Source organism: Pinus tabuliformis, chromosome 7, assembly GCF_031772625.1.
Source record: "Pinus tabuliformis cultivar Carrire ecotype Pingquan chromosome 7, CPIR1, whole genome shotgun sequence".
In the NCBI taxonomy this organism is placed as follows: domain Eukaryota; kingdom Viridiplantae; phylum Streptophyta; class Pinopsida; order Pinales; family Pinaceae; genus Pinus; species Pinus tabuliformis.
Genome location: NC_142293.1, coordinates 509,405,067 through 509,424,754, shown reverse-complemented (window position 1 = coordinate 509,424,754; position 19,688 = coordinate 509,405,067). Strand labels below are relative to the sequence as shown.

Sequence of the window (19,688 nt, the reverse complement as noted above, 5' to 3'; positions counted from 1 at the left end):
TCAACATTGCTACAAGTTGTACAAGTTCAATCAGTATTGTGGTATTTGCACGAAGGTATGGAGTCCCATGTCCAAAAGAGGTTGGCTCCAATGTTAAAAATGTAAGATTTAGGTTCATTATGATTGTCATAAGGTAAGCAGTGAGCACCCATAAGGAATTACTGAGTATTCTTGTACTCAATGCACCCCTAAGCAAGCTGCACTGGAAAGCTCTTTAATTAAGGAGATAAACAATAATCCTTACACTGTTCTAGAACGTATTACAGTTGTTTGTAATGACAAGGAGGCGAATTATGTGATTAATAGCCACTTGATCCTCTGTGAATGCAATGAATGTGAAAAGGGTAAGTCCATGAGCCTATCACAATGGGAAAAGCACGTAGTTTCTAAGAGGAAGAAGTGGAAACAAAGTATTAGAGTCAGCGGTTCCAATCAGTATCTCATTGATTGTCTTAACAAGGCCTAGGAAGCTAGGGTTCGTGGCGTTAGATTCTTTAACCCTAAAGGGAAGACACCACTCAACATTAGCAAGAAAGAATTAATAGGTTGGCCGCTAGAACCATTCGAGCCAATCAAAGAAACCTGGATAGTAGAAAGGTGTGCAACATGTCGTCGAGCTGAAGATTGGCATTATAATAACATCTTCATTTGCAATGGATGCAATATTGGAGTTCATGAAACTTGTTATGGTGCAATTGAATCGCTAGATGAATGACTTTGCACAACATGCTAGAGTGCAAAGAGAGAGACTACTCCACAATGCTATTGCCTCTACCTTGTAATGGGTGGTGCCCTGAAACCTACCACAACATGTGGAATTTGGGTGCATGTTACCTGTTCTTGTTTTACTAATGAAGTAACGTTTGTGAATGATAAAACTATGGAACATGTAGAAGGGATATTGAAAATCAATCCAGACTCTTTTGGGAAGTCATGTGTAGTCTCTAACAAAACCCAGGGATCTTGTGTCAAGTGTGAGGACTGTGAAACATTTTACCATCCCACTTGTGTATTAGTTGAAAGGTATCACATGGAGCTATCCTACTGGAACAATAAAGGAAAGAATGTATGTAGCTACATTTCCTATTGTGCCTCTCATAGGATTCCAGATCCGAACGTGGGTGTAATAATCCCTCATCTAAATTCTATACATATGGGAATCCAAATAGAAGCAGCTGCAGTAACACATTAAGAAGATTCATCAGATGAGTGTTCATATTCAAACAATGATAATAATCTAGAAGAAGTTGAATTCCACAAAATAAAAGAAAGATATGCATCTAGAAGCTCTATGCATAATAATCTGAAAGAAATATCTGGCATAACTTCCATAATTCAATGACATGTGGGATAATCCCATCATTCCAAAGAAGCTATAAACAAGAGATTAAAAACAGAACTAGAAGTAGATCCACTACAATTCTCTTCATATAGAGAGCGTCTTGATTACTGCTAGGAAAATGAAAAAAATTGATTTCTCCTTGGGAAATATAGAGTCGATGGATATGGTCTTTTTACTATCAAACCCATTCAAAGAGGGGACATGGTGATAGAATATTGGGGTGAAATAATAAGAAACAATTTTTCCGATTTAAGAGAAAAGAGATATCAATGAGAGGGTAAACATTCAACGTACTTTTTCGCAATCAACAAAGAAATTGTGATTGATTCCACATAGTAGGCAAATGTAGTGTGTTTGATCAATCATTCGTGTGCACCAAATTGTTTTTCCAAGATATTACCAGTCAATGGTGTTGAGAATCGAATTGCACTATTTGCGAAGAAAGACATTGATGTTGAGGAAGATATAACTTATGATTACCAATTAAGTAAGGAGGAGGGCATTAAAGAACGATGCTTTTGTGGAGCTGCAACATGTCGTAAAGTTATGTATGAATTTTCATGATTCCATTCAAAGTGACTCCCAGCCTTTCTTTGAATTCAAGAGTTATTATTTATGAATGTTGTATTTACAAACAACATTCAAATATAACTCTATGATTTTTTTATTTTTATTTGTAAGTGTTTGTCAATTTTTCCAGTCAAGGTAACTCTATTCTAGTGCTTCTTGTGAAGGTAATTTGAGAATTATTTATGCATCATTGGGAAATAGTACACTTCAACATGAAATGGCATGAAGTTTACTTTCACAAAAATGATTTTATTAAAAAGCTCACTAAATGAAAGGTTAATATTATGGATGAATTTGATTTTAAAATGTTATATATATATATATAACTTATATATATATATATATATATATATATATATATATATATATATATATATATATATATATATATATATATATATATATATATATATATATATATATATATTATTGGTATAATAATCAATAATATTGATTATTGTTATTTTAATATATTATAATAATAATCATCTATATGGTAGGTATTATTATAATAAACCTCACATATATTAATAATTAAACAAAGTGATAATTCTTGATAATATAGATGGAGAGAGAGTGTGTTGGAGATAAAAAGAGAGGGAGATGGAAGAGAGAGGAAGAGAGAGAGATGAGGAGAGATGGAGTTGAAGGGGGAGGGGAAGGGGGTAGATATAGAATGAAAAGGGAGAGATGGATAGAGAGTAATGGAGAGAGGAGAGTATGAGGTAAGAGAGAGAGGAGAGGAGAAAGAAAGGGAGAGAAAGGAAAGAGAGAAAGAGATGAAGGGATAAAGATAGGGAGTGACAAGGGAGAGATGGATATATAGAGAGTGATGGATAGAGGAGAGTAGGAGGGAAGAGAGAGAGGATAGGAGAAAGACAGGGGGAGAAAGGGAAGCTAGAGAGGGAGACAAAAACATAGAGAGAGTGTGTGTGTTTGAGTGATGGAGGGGGTAGATAGAGGGAGTCCAGAGAGAAAGGGGGGATAAGGAGGAAGACATAGAGGACTTGAAAGAGATAAGAAGAGAGAGATGGAGTTGGAGGGTGAGATTGAGGGATGAAGAAAGACATAGAGAAAGAAAGGTTGAGAGAGAGAGAGAGAGAGTAGAGAGGTGGAGAGAATGTGAGGGAGAGAAGAGAGTGAGAGGGAAGAGAAAGAAGTGTAAAATAGAGGGAGAGAGAGAGAGAGATATGGAGAGAGAGTTATTATGTTCGGGAAAAGAGATAGAGAGACAAAGAATCATATACAAAGGGAGATAGAGATATAGATGAGGGGGGAGAGAGGGAAGAAAAGAGAGACATAGAGAGAGAGTGAGATGCATAGAGGGGCGGGAGGAAGGAGGAAAGAATAAAGAGATAGACAGAGACAAATATAGACATTATATTGTATTATATAATACCGAACATTATTAGCCATAGAGGAAGAGAAATTAATGCTTTTAAAAAAGGTAAAAGAAGTTGGATTAAAAAAACCATAATTTTTTTTGTTTCTCAGTAAAAAAATGCATTGATTTAAGTGTATGTGTTTATTTTTAATCCTATTTGATTTATTGCATTCGATACATTGGTTTAGTGTAGTTATTTATTTCTTATTATATTTGATTTCATACACTAGATACATTGATTCCATTATATATGTCGATTTCTATTCATATTTGATTACTTGTAGTAGATGCATTGATTTTAGTGTAGATGTTGATTTTTAATTCTATTTGACTACTTGCACTAGATGCATTGATTTCAATGTAGATTTTGATTTCTCATCTGATGTAACTAGATGTATGTTGTACATTAATTTCAAACAAATTAGACTAATAGTGTGCATTGATTTTATTGTAAGCACAAAAAAATTGTTAACAACATGCATTGACTTTTGTGTTACACTAATTCAACCATAAATAAAATACTTGAAATTTTATCTTAAATAAAATGCTTACTTACTCGAAATGTTTGCATTTTGAAATTGCAAATTATTTTTAATTGAGTACATTCTTAGTATTAATATTTTCCATCATTAAACATTGTTAGTCACCTTGTATTCAAATGAGGTAATAGAAAACAACTACCATTGAAACTTACTTGGGGTTTAACACTTCATAAGCCACACTAACTAACTTTGGAGGATGCTATTGTTAATATTTGAGAGCAAGAGAGATAAGGTATGATGTTTACTGGTCTACGACTTTGACCACCCTTTTCATACGATCAATATGAAAATATGGCAAAACTAATAGGTGTGACAATAACAATAGTAGAAGAAAATAGTTTCTCATTGATCACAATGAAGTCTATTTGTAGTTGACTACATTCTTATTATACACATTTTCTATCGTTAAACACTCTTACATTGTCACATTTCGTTCAAAACTTTTATTTCCTCATTTTTCATCATTCAAGTTATTAACAATCTATATCATCTCAACAAAATAAGGTAACCAATAAAATTTAAAATTATGACTAGATTAATATTACAGATACTTAGCATATTTATAATGATCAAAATAATTAGATGTTCAAAAAAATTTGTGTGACTGTCCACGATTGAAACTAGCTTAGATCTAGCATAATCCCAGATCTATCAAGTGCTAAGAGAGATCAAATTTCTCAAAGTGTAAACATTTCCTCAATTTTTGCACTAGAAAAAATGTTTTACACCTTGAGAGATTTGATTCCTCTAAGCATTTCATAAATCTGAGGTTAAAATGGATCTAGGATGGTATATTATTTAGATATACAAAAAAGTAAAAAAGAGTCTATGGTAAACGAAATATATGGGTACATGAATGGTGTTAATGTTTAGGCTTGAACAGTTACATAAAACTTCAATAAATTAAGGATGTAAAAGGTTTGAAAATGTTTGAGTTACATAAAAGTTCATGAAATTAAGGATGTAAAAGGTTGGTAGGAGTAAACCTCAAGATGATTTTTTTTTTTTTTAATTTATATGAAATATATGGGTACATGAATGGTGTTAATGTATAGGCTTGAATGGTTACATAAAAATTCAAGAAATTAAGGATTTACAAGGTTTGTAAATGTCTGAGTTAAATAAAATTTCATGAAATTAAGGATGTAAAAGGTTGGTAGGAGTAAAACTCGGGATGATTTTTTTTAATTTAAACCATTCAGTCAATTTAGTGTCAAAGGAAATTTATAGTTTGAAAAAATAAATGAAAGCTTTCGAATGTAAAATTGGGTCAAATTTTGAGAACCTAAAAGCAATGTGAGAGCACAAATCTAGAGATGATTTAAAATATCTTTCTTATGTGATTTAGCGAGTCCAATAAAGAAAATCCAAGTCAACTTTATGAGAAATCAATTAATGTATAAAAAGGATGCAACTTCATGAGAAATCATTAATGTATAAAAAGGATTCATGGCAACTGTGACCCATCGTCCAAATTTTAAAGTTATGAGAGCTACTGAATTAAATTCATTAAAATTGTCAAGTGAAAGTCATTCTTGTCAAGTCAGGTAAAATATTTGGAGATTGTTATGTCATGAAAAGTTTAGTTGAAATAATGATAGTGACATTTAATCTGGCCAATTATTACCGCAAATTTGAGTATGTGTTGGAATTGGCCATTCCAACATTCGATAATGTTTGTTAGAATCATTGAGTAGAAGAAAAAAATATACTGAATACATGAAGAATATCATGGTGAAAATTTCAAGTAGGTTAATCATATAAAAATTAAATTTAGCATCGAAGTTGTAGCTATAGTAGAAGACAAGAATATAAATAAGGCCAATGAATAATTATGAATATGTTGACTCCATGACAAGGTAAATGATGGAAAAAGTAAAAAATTGGTGGAAATATAAGACCTACAATTATTAAAGCTAGAAAAGTAAAGGAATAAGAGACATAAGGTCTTATAAAGGTACGAAGATATGCAAGCCTTACAATATTGTAGATAAGGAGTAGGGGAATCGCAAAGAAAGGTTATAAGAGGAAAGAACCAGAAATAACAAAAGTCTATGTTAAAAGGAAGATAAAACCTGGGTAAGGTATTTACCAAGGTGCAAAATATTTTTTGAGGAAAAATAGGTTTATTATAGCCTAAAAGAGGAAGTGAGAAAGAAGGTGGGTGTGGTGAATATGATAGAAATGGACAGTAAAATGGAGGACTTAGTAGAAGAAAAATGTCGTAGAATGGCTAAAGAAGAAATCAAAAAGAAGAAGAAGAAGTAGATGGGCTCGTAGACATGATTAATAGAAATAAAAGACAAGAATGGTGAAGGAACAAATGAAAAGAAAAAAAAGTGAAAGATAAATGTGTAAGGAAAATGGAAAAAAATAAAGGATAAAGCAACAAAAGAGAAATGACCAAGATAAAGAATGAATTAATGCAACATAGATAAGAAGCCAGAAAAGCCAAGTGAACAAAATAAAAGTATATTGTGCAGATATAATAAATCCATGAAACTAACATCATTAAGGAATGGTCCTTGAATAATGTTTTCATGATCGAAAGAAAATGGTCTTGGTTTTACGTAAATGCAAAGGCCAAGGTTAGAAAAAATGAAAGTTGAAATTATGTGTACCTATGTTAATGAAGATGTAAGCCTAATAAGGTGAATTGTATCCCCATAAAGTTCATGGGAATCTAAGAACCACTTTGTATTGAAGTTTAATGGTTAGCAAGAAACCACATGTCATCATATATTGTTTATAGTAAGAATAAACCACTTGAAGAGGTAGATACCTTGTAACATATCTAATCCCATCTATACCATATTGATGGCATGGGTATGAAAATTTTCGTCTTTACTATCCAACTTGACACTTTACTTTGATATCATCATCAACTTTTACTAGTGACAGTGAGAGATTTCTGACAGTATAAACTTCATTTAAATGTGATCCTAGATCATCAATATATGTTCATTTCAATATTTTCACCCTTGGTTTCATGTCAACCATACTAAAAAATTCCCTCATGGAAAATGATGTGGCACCCAAGTGTTGAGTCCTCACTACAGCCATCTGCCCCCACAATGTCATAAGGTAGTTCCAATTAATTATATATGTGTGTGTGTGTGTGTGTGTAGTCTAAATTATAGACGAGATATCCCTCTTCACTGGAATTCACCAAAATCTGACAATATAATTTCAAGATTTTTTGTTGTTTAAACTACATTTGTGAATGCATATATGGATTCGACACCCTGAAAAACCCCAAGTCACTCGAATTATGCATATTAAACAATTTAAACTCAAGTTTTCGAAATATCTATCTAATTTTGATTAAAATTAACTAGAGAAAACGTCATGAAAAAGGTCATTTCGTCTATAATATGCCATATATATATATATATATATATATATATATATATATATATATATATATATATATATATATATATATAAATAAATCCACACAAATAATTTAAACCCACCATGTAGTAAATTGTAAGGTGCCAAAATTTTATTGGCAGCATATAAAATTCCACAAATTTCCCATACTGCAACCCAAAATATTTCTCTTCATAAGGAGAATTCTAAGCTTTGAATGTAGCACCCTAAACTTTTTACCCAAAATATTTCTCAGATTTCCATGGGGTAAAATTCTAAATTTTGAAAGTAGCACCCTAAACTTTTTACCCATTTAAATATTTCTTCGATAATATAGTACCCTCATTAATTTGATCCATCGAGATATTTTCCCATTTGCCGACGAGGTAAAATTCAACTTTTCATGGATGAGATGGCACCATAATTTTTTGTTGGTCATTTATGAGGTAGTAACCTAAACCTTTTATCATCGAGGAGGTGAACCTAAACTTAACCTTTTTACCAATTGCTCATGAGGTAGCACCACAAATGTTTTTCCAAGTCAACTCTTTTTGGATGCCAATGAGCTCATCAACAAAATTTGATGGGTTACCCATCCGAAATATTTTTCGAATAGCTGAAGAAATATTTTTCGAATAAAGGATGAAGTCACGTCTTATGGTGACCTCTATTAAGATCCTCTATTAAGTTTCACATTTTACTAGGTAAAACCTCACTATTTCTTCCATTTTCAGGCTTTCCAACAAACCATAGAGGAATTTTATTAAGCATTAGAAGGGATTAAACTTTGGTCAAATTTATGAAGAGCATGCAATGCATTTATTTGGGTAAAAAATCATACTTAGAAATTCTTTCTTTCATATAAGAGAAATTTAAGAATGTCAATGATTATGAATATAAACATTCTCATATAAGTAATGCATTAAAGGAAGTTTCACTTATGGAATGCACCATTACTAGAATTCACTAAATTCACTTAAGTAAAACAAGGTTCTTATTAGTATTTTGCTAACCCTAAAATTTATGCAACCATTGCTTCATACATATATGAAATTATATATACTTAATAGGAGTTACAAGACCATAATATATGAATTCCTTCCAAAAAAATAGTATCCTTAAGATGTAAATGTGCATACTTATGAGAGGTTACTACCCACCAAAATTGAAGTAGTCTCTACCCCTCAATATGACAAACTTATTTCCATAATCTCTTGTAAACTCAAGTTAATATAAATTCATGTTGAACTATATCAAACTCAAAACATTACTTTAGATATTTGCATGAATATGTATATATATGACATAATCATATAGAAAAACAATAATTTTCCAAATTTATTTAAAGAGTAAATGTACAATAACAAATGAATGGAGGAAACACTTAGTTAAAAATCCCAAGTCAGAAACCAATTTGGGAATGAGATTTTTCCACCCAACCATAGGCCACGAGGGCTTCACTCAATGAACCTCTGACATATTACATGTGTTCATGGCATACTAAACAATATCCTTAATTTGACTACATATTGGAAAATATCTCTAAAAATCACATTATTTAACCCCCTACCAATATGAACCTGTTAAGCCCCTATACTACTAGTGTAACCCCTTATTGTTCTTAGTACAACCCCCTTATTATATTTTTGTACCCATGTAGTCCGCATATTGTTACTGTTGTGCCCCATAGAAGCCCACTATTATTATTATTGTTCCCTTACATTATTATTGTTATGTCAGCTCTAATTAGTCGTTTTAAGATCGAACTACTAAAATCAAGAAAAGCTGATATGTGGAAGTTTGATGGCAAGGATCCCGCAAATTGGATACTTCATATGGAGCAATATTTTGATCTACATGGTATACCACTATTACAAAAGGTATGTATTGCATCCTCATATTTAGAACCGGATCAATTTTTATGGTATAAATGGCTTTGTTCTCGTAAACAACTTCTTATGTGGTCAATTTGCATGGAGGAAATGATAGTACATTATGTGGATAAAAAGAGAAACACCTTCTATAGCCAATCGATAACTCTCAAACAAAAGTGTTCATTGGTAGAGCACATTGAGGAATTTGAAAAATTGAATATAAGGGTAAATGATATTCCAGAGAAGCAAAGGATTGATGTCTTCATAGGTACTTTAAAGGATAACATTCAACATGAGGGTCGTCTCTGGGAACCTGATTCATTGGAGAAGTCATTTAGGTGGGAAGAAAAATTATGGAAACAAGGAATCCCACCACCAACGACTATAATTATGAAAGTGTTTCTTCTCCTAGCCTTCCACAACCTACAAGGGTTACACCACAACAATTGGAAGAAAAAAGAGAAAAAGGGCTTTGTTACAATTGTGATAGCAAATGCACAAAAGGTCATAAGTGTGCTGAGAAGAAACTATTTTACATAGAGTATGAAGAGGAGGAAGAAAAGGATCAAGAAACATCAAAAGAAGAGGATATATGCCAGTACCCAATCTGAGAGAAAGAAGAAATGAGTCTGATCATATCTTGTAAAGCATTGGCAAGAATTACCACTCCTAAAACTCTCAAGAAGAAGGACATATCAAGAAGAAAAAGGTTCAAGAAGTGAAAGATCACATCGATAAATAAGAAATGAACCCAGACATATCATGTAATACATTGGATATGATTACCACTCCTCAAACTATCAATATAGAAGGACATATCAAGAAGAAAAATGTTCAAGAATTGAAAGATCACATCAAGCAACAAGAAATGAATCTGACCATATCTTGTAAAGCATTGGGAGAAATTACCACTCCTCAAACTCTCAAGATAGAAGGACATATCAAGAAGAAAAAGGTTCAAGTAGTGAACGATAACATCGACCATCAACACCAAGTTCTCCAACTTTTAAAGGATAACGCCACTTTGGTGCAGAATCGAATGAAACAACAAGTAGGCCAACATCACTGTGAAAAAGGTTTTGATGTAGGTGATTGGGTATTTTTACAACTACATCTCAAGAAAGCTATTTATGAGAAGGAAATATTGGCAATGTTACATGCACTTAAGAAATGGAGACCTTGCCCAATGGGAAGACATGTCAAGGTAAAAATGGATCATGATAGTCTTAAATACTTTTTAAAACAAATATTATCTTTAGAAGAACATAAAAAATGGATCACAAATATGTTGGGTTATGTCTTTGACATCGTCTACAGAAAAGGGAAGAAATTTTTTGTTGCAAATGCACTCTCAAGAAAGGATGAGGATGCGGAAGCATTATTTTGTGTTATTTCTATTATCCAACGAAATTGGATAAATGAAGCAAGGGATGAATGGAAGAAGGACGAAGATGTGTGGCCACTCATTCAAAAGTTGCAGAAGATCCCAATTCAAAAAATATTTCCAGTACTTGAAGAGGAAGGAAAAATCAAATTGGAACCTGGAGCAGTCACACAAACAAGAACCTGACAGCTACGAAATCAATCAATTTCAGAGTATCTCATCAAGTGGAAGGACTTACCCGCTGAAGATTCCACATGCGAGGACAAGAATTTTATACAGAAGCATCAAGAACTACTCAAGCGTTGAGGACAACACTTTTTGAAGGAGAGGGGCATGTTAGGTCCCTATACTACTAGTGTAAACCCTTATTTTTATTAGTACAACCCCTTTATTATATTGTTGTACACATGTAGTCCCCATATTGTTACTATTGTGCTCCATAGAAGCCCACTATTGTTATTATTGTTCCCTTACATTATTATTGTTATGTCGGCTCTGATTATATTATGACCCCTTAGACTCCTATATATAGAAAGGAGGTCTTGTCATTTGTATCATCCAAGAATTGTTCATTTGTGTAATGTAAAGGAGGTTGAACCCTCGAAGAGGATTATTTCTAAGGCGTTCATCTATGTTTTCTATCTTTTTGTGAGTTGGTTTCATAACAGAACCAAATACAACTTTCCAATTTAAAAATCCCCTACTTTCACTAGATATTGTAGGTATCTGTTTTTTTTGTTAACATTTTTTATACCCCTTTATATTTTTTCATTAGCTTTGAGCTCCATTTTTAATGCCTACCAATATAAAAACCCTTTACCCCCCATATTTCCTCAATATATTATGTTATTTTTTCCTCAATTTATATCCCCCTATATGAATGCACATTGTATGGTATTTCTCCCCCAGTGAAACCCCTGTGCCATAGGCTCAACCACACATTAGATTTCTACATCTAGCCACCCTTTAGCCAACTTGCCATGATACCAAAAGGGGAAAATAATAACTATGTGGTGAACATGCTAAGTGAAGGAATTTATCCTTGACATACATGATAAAATAAGAGATATCCAATATCAATTGAGTCTAGGCCTTTGTGATCACCATTTTCCTCTCTTCTAGGTTAATTAATTTAATAATGGAGTCCCTTAATTGATCCATCGATGATTTTCCCACTTCTTGCTTTGTTTTCTCTACCAACTCATATTAGATCACAACCCTCTCTTCCTCACTAGAGTCCAAATATTTTTTACATGTGTTTGATACAAAAATTATTTTGTATATCACCTAGACAACATCAACATCATTCTAATCCATGATTGTCACTTTTCTAGGTATATTTGAGCACCTAAAATGCATTTTAATCACCAAAAAATATTCAACAATCATTCCACTTAAGATTGATAGCATTATATCTGTGAATTTCATCACTCAGGAACCCATGTGTTTGTGCTCTCTATGGGTATCTCTTTCTATGCATGAATGGATGAAATTCATATTTGAATGAATGTCTCACTCTTTTTCCTTGATGGGTCTTTAACCCGTTGGAAAACTTTCATAATCAGTGCATTTTTTTTATACAATCCCTTATTTCCCTAAGTCTCCTAGGAAATTTATATGTCAACTTCAAAGTAAAAGGAATGTACTACCCTCATTCATGTCATTAAATTATGAACCATTGCTATAGATACCAACCCAACCTCCATTTTTATGAAGATGACTGTACTAGGTACTATATCATTCACAATGAAATGGTTCTTAGGTAAGGGGGAAAAGGATTAAACTTAAATTCAAATTTCATGGCAATGATTTGTTTGAAAACTCCCATAATACTATAATATTTTAAATAATAGCCCATCTTAGTGCTCTTATGTTCACAATTAGGGGTGAAAACATATTTATTAATCCAACATTTATATTACATATATAATGTTCCTAGATTCATCTAGTTCATTTTTTTTGCAATAGTGGCACATCCATGCTGACACAGGCAATACAATTCCAAATTAGTTACAAATTAAATGAGGGGTCAAGATAGGAATGTTACAATAATTCATAAAGAGAAGCTCTTCCATGGGAAAAATCATCGATTTGAGGTAGCTCATAGTTGGAAAACATACTAATCTTAGTAAGGAAGTAGTTAGGAATATTTCAAGTCATGAAAGAGTGACTTGTGCAGGAATGGAACGATTATTGAATATGTGATAGACTAATGCAAACTAGTTTTGAAAGTGACAAGGAACATATGGAAAGGAGTCCATGAAGAAATTGTGTTCGTTGGGAGTCTAATGTAAGAGCATTCAGAGCATGGTTATGGGTAAGCCAGGAAAATATGATGGAGATTATGATTCATGATGAGATAGCGGTAATATTACAGCTATAAGTATGCAGACATGTGATGGAAATTTGTTGGTGAAGCATGTATGATAAGGAATTTCATAGAGAACTAATGGATATAAGGACAGTTGGCTCGTGCATTATAGTGGATGGTGATTCTTTTATATAGGCTTCAACAATGTTTATAATTTGTAAGTGACAATGAAGAAGGCCAAATAAGAAATAAGGCCACAAATTAAGATAAAGACTAAATAACATAGAAGAGAGAGGAAGGGGCCAATTTAATTAATATTTCTCATTTGTAATGGTTAATGAAATAATATGATGATGTAGACTAATTCTATATGTCTTGATAGAAATGAGAGATCTTAGGGATGAAGATATCTTGAGAGATCAATGGAAACATTTTGGGAGGGATTTTAGGAGAAATTATGGGCATATTTATGGAGGTGATTATGCATACAATAAAAGATAGGTGGGAAAGATTGAGCTTTTAGATGGCAGTGATTGAATTTTATGATTCCCCATTGGGGGGAACTTTGGAGAAAATTTCTTATTGTCTCTTTCTTTCCTTCATATAGAACTATTTTATGTGTATATAGGTATAATTGCTTTACATCCTCTGCCCCACCCATTTTCTTTTTCCAGCCTCCACTGTCTCCTCTATCACTCACTCACTCTCTGTTATCTCTACCCCCTCCTTCCTTTCCTATCCTCTATCTTCCCCTTCCTCCTATCTTTCCACTCACAACAACCTCCTCCATATATATATATATATATATATATATATATATATATATATATATATATACACACACACACACATCTTTCCCCTCACGCCCCTTTCTCTGTCATACTCTATCTCCCTCCCTCTCTCCCTTAATACCAATCACTATCTCTTTCTCAACCCCTCTCACTTTTGCACTCCTCCACCTCCTTCTCTCTCTTTCTCTCTTTGTCTAATTTTCACTATATCTGTCTTCCTGCCCTCTCTCTCTCTCTCTCTCTCTCTCTCTCTCTCTCTCTCTCTCTGCCACCCCCCTACACCTCATTCATCCCTAACTCCTATCTATAGAAACATGTATGTATTATTGGATCTAAAAATTCATATGTTTTCCTAGAGCTAGAAATTTGTGCACATTCTTAGAGCAAGGAATATGCACATGTTCTTAGCTTTAAGCATGCACACATGTTTTTTGAATTCAAAAATTTCCTAGGTGGGAAGTGTATGTGTGTGATGATTTGGTTGCTTTGGATATAGGTTAAAGATCAAATAATTTTTTTGGAAAAATATCTATCCATAAGAACAATATGTCTTTACAATTCCAAAAAATTTTGTAGTGGAATTTCATCATTTAGGTACCCAAAATTAACATTAACAAAAACATATGCATTATAGTTTGCATGACAAATAGCATACACTTTTAGAAAATATCAAAATTCACATAGTTTTACACAATTTCTATAAACCATATTCAAATACATTGTGTAGGTACTTCTAATCATCCTTCCATATCAATTGTTCTCTTTTTAGTTTTACATTACCAAAACATATTATGATAAAGTATCATTAACTCACATCCATTCTATTCTTTATATACATATATAATCATCTTAATTAAAAAAAATTAAGATAAAAACACCTCCTACATAGTTAATCTTTTATATACTTACTAGTAAATCAAAAAATCCCATTAAACAACATATTAATATAGGATAAAATTACAAGGATAAATGCCCCTAAAAACCCCTATAATTTAAGTTTACGGCTTGGGCGTAGCCCAAATAACCTTGTTCAGTTACCGATTTACGAAGGTAGGCATCTACATTTATTTGAAGTGGTGAATTCAGCCCTGGCTGCTACGAGCTCCTTTTACTAGTTTAATTTTTTTGATTTTATATTGGTAGAAAATGGAAATTATTTAGATTTATTAATTGATTATTATTCTTTACATTTTGATTGGATATTAAAACGAGATAAATATTAAGTACTATGCTATAAGTTAATGACAAGTTAGAATACTATGCAATAAGTTAATAATGAGTTGCAATTGGTTTAAGTCATACTATCTATTGAATATCATTACATTCCATCCAACTAGCAAATATTGAATATCATTACATTCTCATCCCATTAACAAAACGTAAAATTATAAATTTTCTATATATTAATATTTTTATCGTAAACAAAACTTTATATATGATAAAATTATAAAAACATGTAAAATTATTAACTTTCTAAATTTTACTTAATATATTCGTCAGAGTTATATATGATAAAATTATAAAAGCATCCATCTAAATTAAATTAAGATGAGTTAAGCTGGGATTTAATTGGAGAATTTGTGTTGTGGCTAAACTAATCATTGCCAAACGACATATTCACTTCTTGACTTTATATGACGGTTCCCACTTGGACATAGAAAATCGAGTCGAGGAAACAATCGAGAATTGGCTCCTCGATCCAGACACCGCAGAGAAACTAAAATATTGTCGGCATGGTTTTTCCATTTTAGGTTTGCGCCGTTTAATTTTTGCTTTTCGTTTTGTTTATTTATTTTTAGGAACGGATTCCCCTATTTAAAGGGCTACCGATCTTTGTATTTCTTTGCTTTGCATTATTTCTTCTCCAACTGGTTCCACTACAGGTCAAACTGTTATCAGTTAGCGCAAAGATTTTAAACGTCCCCTCTATCCTTTAGCTATACAGTCATGCCATCGTTCGACGCAAAGTTCAGGTTAGGGTTTCGTCCTGGTTTAATTTTTAGCATGGAGAATTCCAGGAAAAGAATTAGAGATTTGAGATGCAACAGCGGCGTTGAGGAATCATTGGGGTATGAATTTCGGCGCCCTAATATCGGCGATGAGGATCGAACGCCTGAAATGGCGACGCTTCAGGACCTGTTTTGCGACGTTATAGATGAATCATTGAAATTCAAGAATAGACCAACTAAGCGCGTGAAAAGTATGAACAGTGAGCTAGCCATAAAATTGAAGGGTCAAAATCCTACAGTAGAGGTTGCAAGAACGATCTATACTAACGCACCCAACAAGGAGCAGGTGACGGAGGCAAATCAGAAGGATCAACAGTACGATGATTTTAGGGTTTCCAAGCCGTCATCTCAGCAGAATATGGTGGCGTTTGAATGTTCAGAGGGCCCGCGTCTTCAACAGTTTGACGTGGGTGATGTCGTTTGGGTGAAGTCTAAGAGGAGAAAGGACATACCTGTTTGGCCCGCTAAAGTTATCGACCCGGTGAACGATGCCCCAGAATCTGTGCAGAGCGTTTGTGTTCCTGGAAGATTTTGTGTTAAGTTTTTCCACATTAAAAATAACTCGGACTGCGCATATAAATGGGCTAATGAAAAAAGGGTATTCTCTTTTTGGGATTACTTCAGCACATTAGAATATAAGAGTCGGAAATTCTTGAAAAGTTCTCCTAAGCACCTTAAGGATGAATTTTTTGAGGCAATGGAGGTAGCCAAAGTAGCAGAATATTTTTCTGGATACAGGATTATGCAAGATCATGAAGAAGAAACAACGTGCAGTAGCTGTAACAAGAAGTTTCCAGCTTCAGAATTATTACCATCTGTTCAGTTGAAGCAGCTACGTAATTCATATTCATCTGAAATGGGCTTGCTGATCTGTCGACTTTGCTACAAGTTGTACAAGTTCAATCAGTACTGTGGCATTTGCATGAAGGTATATAGTCCCACGACCAAAAGAGGTTGGCTTCGTTGTAAAAAATGCAAGATTTGGGTTCATTATGATTGTGATAAGGTAAGCAGTGAGGACCCACAAGGCCTTACTGAGTATTCCTGTCCTCAATGCACGCCGAAGCAACAGGCCTTTGCAACCTCTCTAATTAAGGAGAAAAACAATAATCCTTTCACTGTTCCAGAACGAATTACAGTTGTTTGTAATGACAAGGAGGCGAGTTATGTGACTAATAGCCATTTGATCCTCTGTGAATGCAACGAATGTGAAAAGGGTAAGTCCATGAGCCTGTCGCAATGGGAAAAGCACGTAGGCTTTAAGGGGAAGAAATGGAAGCAAAGTATTAGAGTCAGCGATTCCAAACAGTATCTCATTGATTGGCTTAACCAGGCCTATGGAGCTGGGGTTCGTGGCCTTGGATTCTTCAATTCTGAAGGACAGACACCGGTCAACATTAGGGAGAAAGAATTAATAGGGTGGCTGCTAGAACCATTCGAGCCAATCAAAGAAAGCTGGATAGCAGAAAGGTGTGCAGTATGCCATGGAGCTGAAGATTGGCATCATAATAAAATCTTAATGTGCAATGGATGCAATATTGGGGTTCATGAAAACTGTTATGGTGCAATTGAATCGCTAGACGACTGGCTTTGCACAGCTTGCGAGAGTGCAAAGACAGAGACTACTCCTCAACGTTGCTGCCTCTGCCCTGTAATGGGCGGTGCCCTGAAACCACCACAACTTGTGGCTTTTGGGTGCATGTTATCTGTGCTTGTTTTAGTAATGAAGTAACGTTTTTGAATGATAAAACTATGGAACCCGTACATGGCATATTGAAAATAAAACCAGACTCTTTTCGGAAGTCATGCGTAGTCTGTAACAAAATGCATTGCGTCAAGTGTGAGGAATGTGAAAAACACAGATCGGTCTTATTCAGGAAGTCTAGGTGCGTAGTCTGTAGACAGAACTGAGTCAAGTGTACAGGAATGTGAAACTTTTTACCATCCCACGTGTGCATTAATTGAAGGGTATCACATGGAGCGGTCGTACTGGAAGAAGAAAGGAAAGGATGTATGCACCTACATTTCCTATTGCGCCTCTCATAGGGTTCCGGATCCAAACGTGGGTGTAAGAATCCCTGATCTAGATTCTATACATATGGGAATCCGAAAGGAAGCTGCTGCGGTAACAGATTCAGAAGATTCATCAGATGAGAGTTCATCTTCAAACAATGATAATAATCTAGAGGAAGTTGGACTCTGCAAAATAGAAGAACCATATGCATCTAGAACCTCTGTGCATAATCGTCTGAAAGCAAAATCGGGCATAAGTTCCATAATTCACCGATCTGTGGGATACTCCCACCATTCCAGAGAAGCTATAAACAAGAGATTAAAAACAGAACGAAAAGCAGATCCACCACAGTTCTCTTCATTTAGAGACCGTCTTTCTTACTGCCAGAAAAATGAAAAAAACGGATTTCGGTTTGGGAAATCTGGAGTTCATGGATATGGTCTTTTTATTATCGAACCCATTCGAAGAGGCGAAATAATAAGAAACAGTGTTGCCAATTTAAGAGAAGAGATATCAATCAGAGGGTAAACAATCAACGTACATGTTTGCAATCGACAACGAAACAGTGATTGATGCCACTAAAAAGGGAAATGCAGCGCGTATGATCAACCATTCGTGTGCACCCAATTGTTTTTCGAGGATATTGCCAGTCGGTGTTGAGAGCCGAATTGCATTGTTTGCGAAGAAAGACATTGAGGCTGACGAAGAGATAACGTTCGATTACCAATTAAATAAGGAGGGAGGAATTAGAGAACGATGCTTTTGCGGAGAAGCAACATGTCGTAAAGTTATGTAGGAATTTTCATGATATCCTTTCATAATGATTCCCTATCTTTATTTGTATTCAAAGGTTATTATTTATGAATGAATAAAGAGTTCTTATTGCTGATTAATGTGTTTACAGACAGCATTCAAATACAACTCTATATGATTTTAATTTCTATGGTTTATATAACTTCTGTAAGTGTTTTTTCCATTTTTCCTGTAGCTCAGAGTCGGGCCACTGCAATTAATTATAAGCTGCTAACAGATAGATGGGATCCACCCAGCTCATCGAATTCATGTTTGGATTGCAATCGATTACGGTTCTTTTGAGGCTATCGAAGGCTATCTTTGCATAGATCGATTGATTACAGTACCATCCAGGGTTGTGCATTTAGTAGGTAAATCAAATTATTTTGTTCCACTTTTTTATATTCAAATTTTATATATTAGTATTTTGTTCTTATATTTTTAACTTATTTATTTTGGTTTTAAGGGTTAGGGAAAAAGTTTTTTTTTAATAATCTAATTTTTATATTTAATATTTAATATTTTATTCATTTCTATTTATTAGGAAGAATATTTATAATATACATAAATTATAATGATAAAGTAAAAATAATATTGAAATTTAAGTTTATTTTTACATATTTGAAATATATATATTTTTTAATTATTTGGAAACTAAATATGTTTTTATATTTTATACATTAATATTTAATTTTGGTTGAAATATCTATATTTATTTATTTTTTTATAAATTAAAATCATGGTTTTAATTCAAATAGTTTTTAAATAAATTAAAACTAATTTAATTAAATAACAATGGTGGTAAGTAAAAGTGTATTAAATTTAAAAAGTATATTCTCCTAGGTACAGATTTAAATATTAGATATTAGAAGGGATCATAATCAAATTTATAAAGAGGATACACTGTATCTCTTTTCAAAATGTTCATTGTTTGTTTGGGTAAAATCTCATGTACAAAAATTATGTTCTTGGGAATTCAAGGAGGTGAGTGATAATATGGATATAAATATTCTAAGAATTCATCCATTCAAACATAACTTTAAATCTTTGTGTGAGTATGTGTATCTACGAAATAATCATATAGCCAAATTTTCATTATTAAAAAACTAAACATTACAAATGTTTTCCAAAATTATTTAAATAGTAAATCGACAACAACAAATTAACATAAGAAGCACAACTGGAAGCTAATCTGGGAAGGAGCATTTTCCACGAAGCACAAGCTGAGCTACACATCATCTTTACGTCCATGTCCACACCCTAGGGAAGCCATGATACCACAATAAGTGACTAGTAAATAGGC

General features: G+C 33.4%; 1 protein-coding gene and 1 pseudogene across 1 annotated transcript; both read left to right on the top strand.

Moving 5' to 3' along the window:
* The first annotated feature begins 15,517 nt into the window (after positions 1-15,517).
* Positions 15,518-17,490, top strand: LOC149248291 (histone-lysine N-methyltransferase ATX3-like; annotated as a pseudogene).
* A 64-nt stretch (positions 17,491-17,554) lies between these two features.
* LOC149248290 (histone-lysine N-methyltransferase ATX5-like) lies at positions 17,555-18,121 on the top strand. The gene has a single exon (XM_089448839.1). The coding sequence runs from the start codon at positions 17,555-17,557 to the stop codon at positions 18,119-18,121; it is 567 nt and encodes a 188-aa protein (XP_089304965.1).
* Positions 18,122-19,688: the final 1,567 nt, after the last annotated feature.

Coding starts and splice junctions, on each gene's coding strand:
- LOC149248290 (XM_089448839.1), top strand. CDS start 17,555: ATGGAGCGGTCGTACTGGAAGAAGAAAGGAAAGGATGTATGCACCTAC.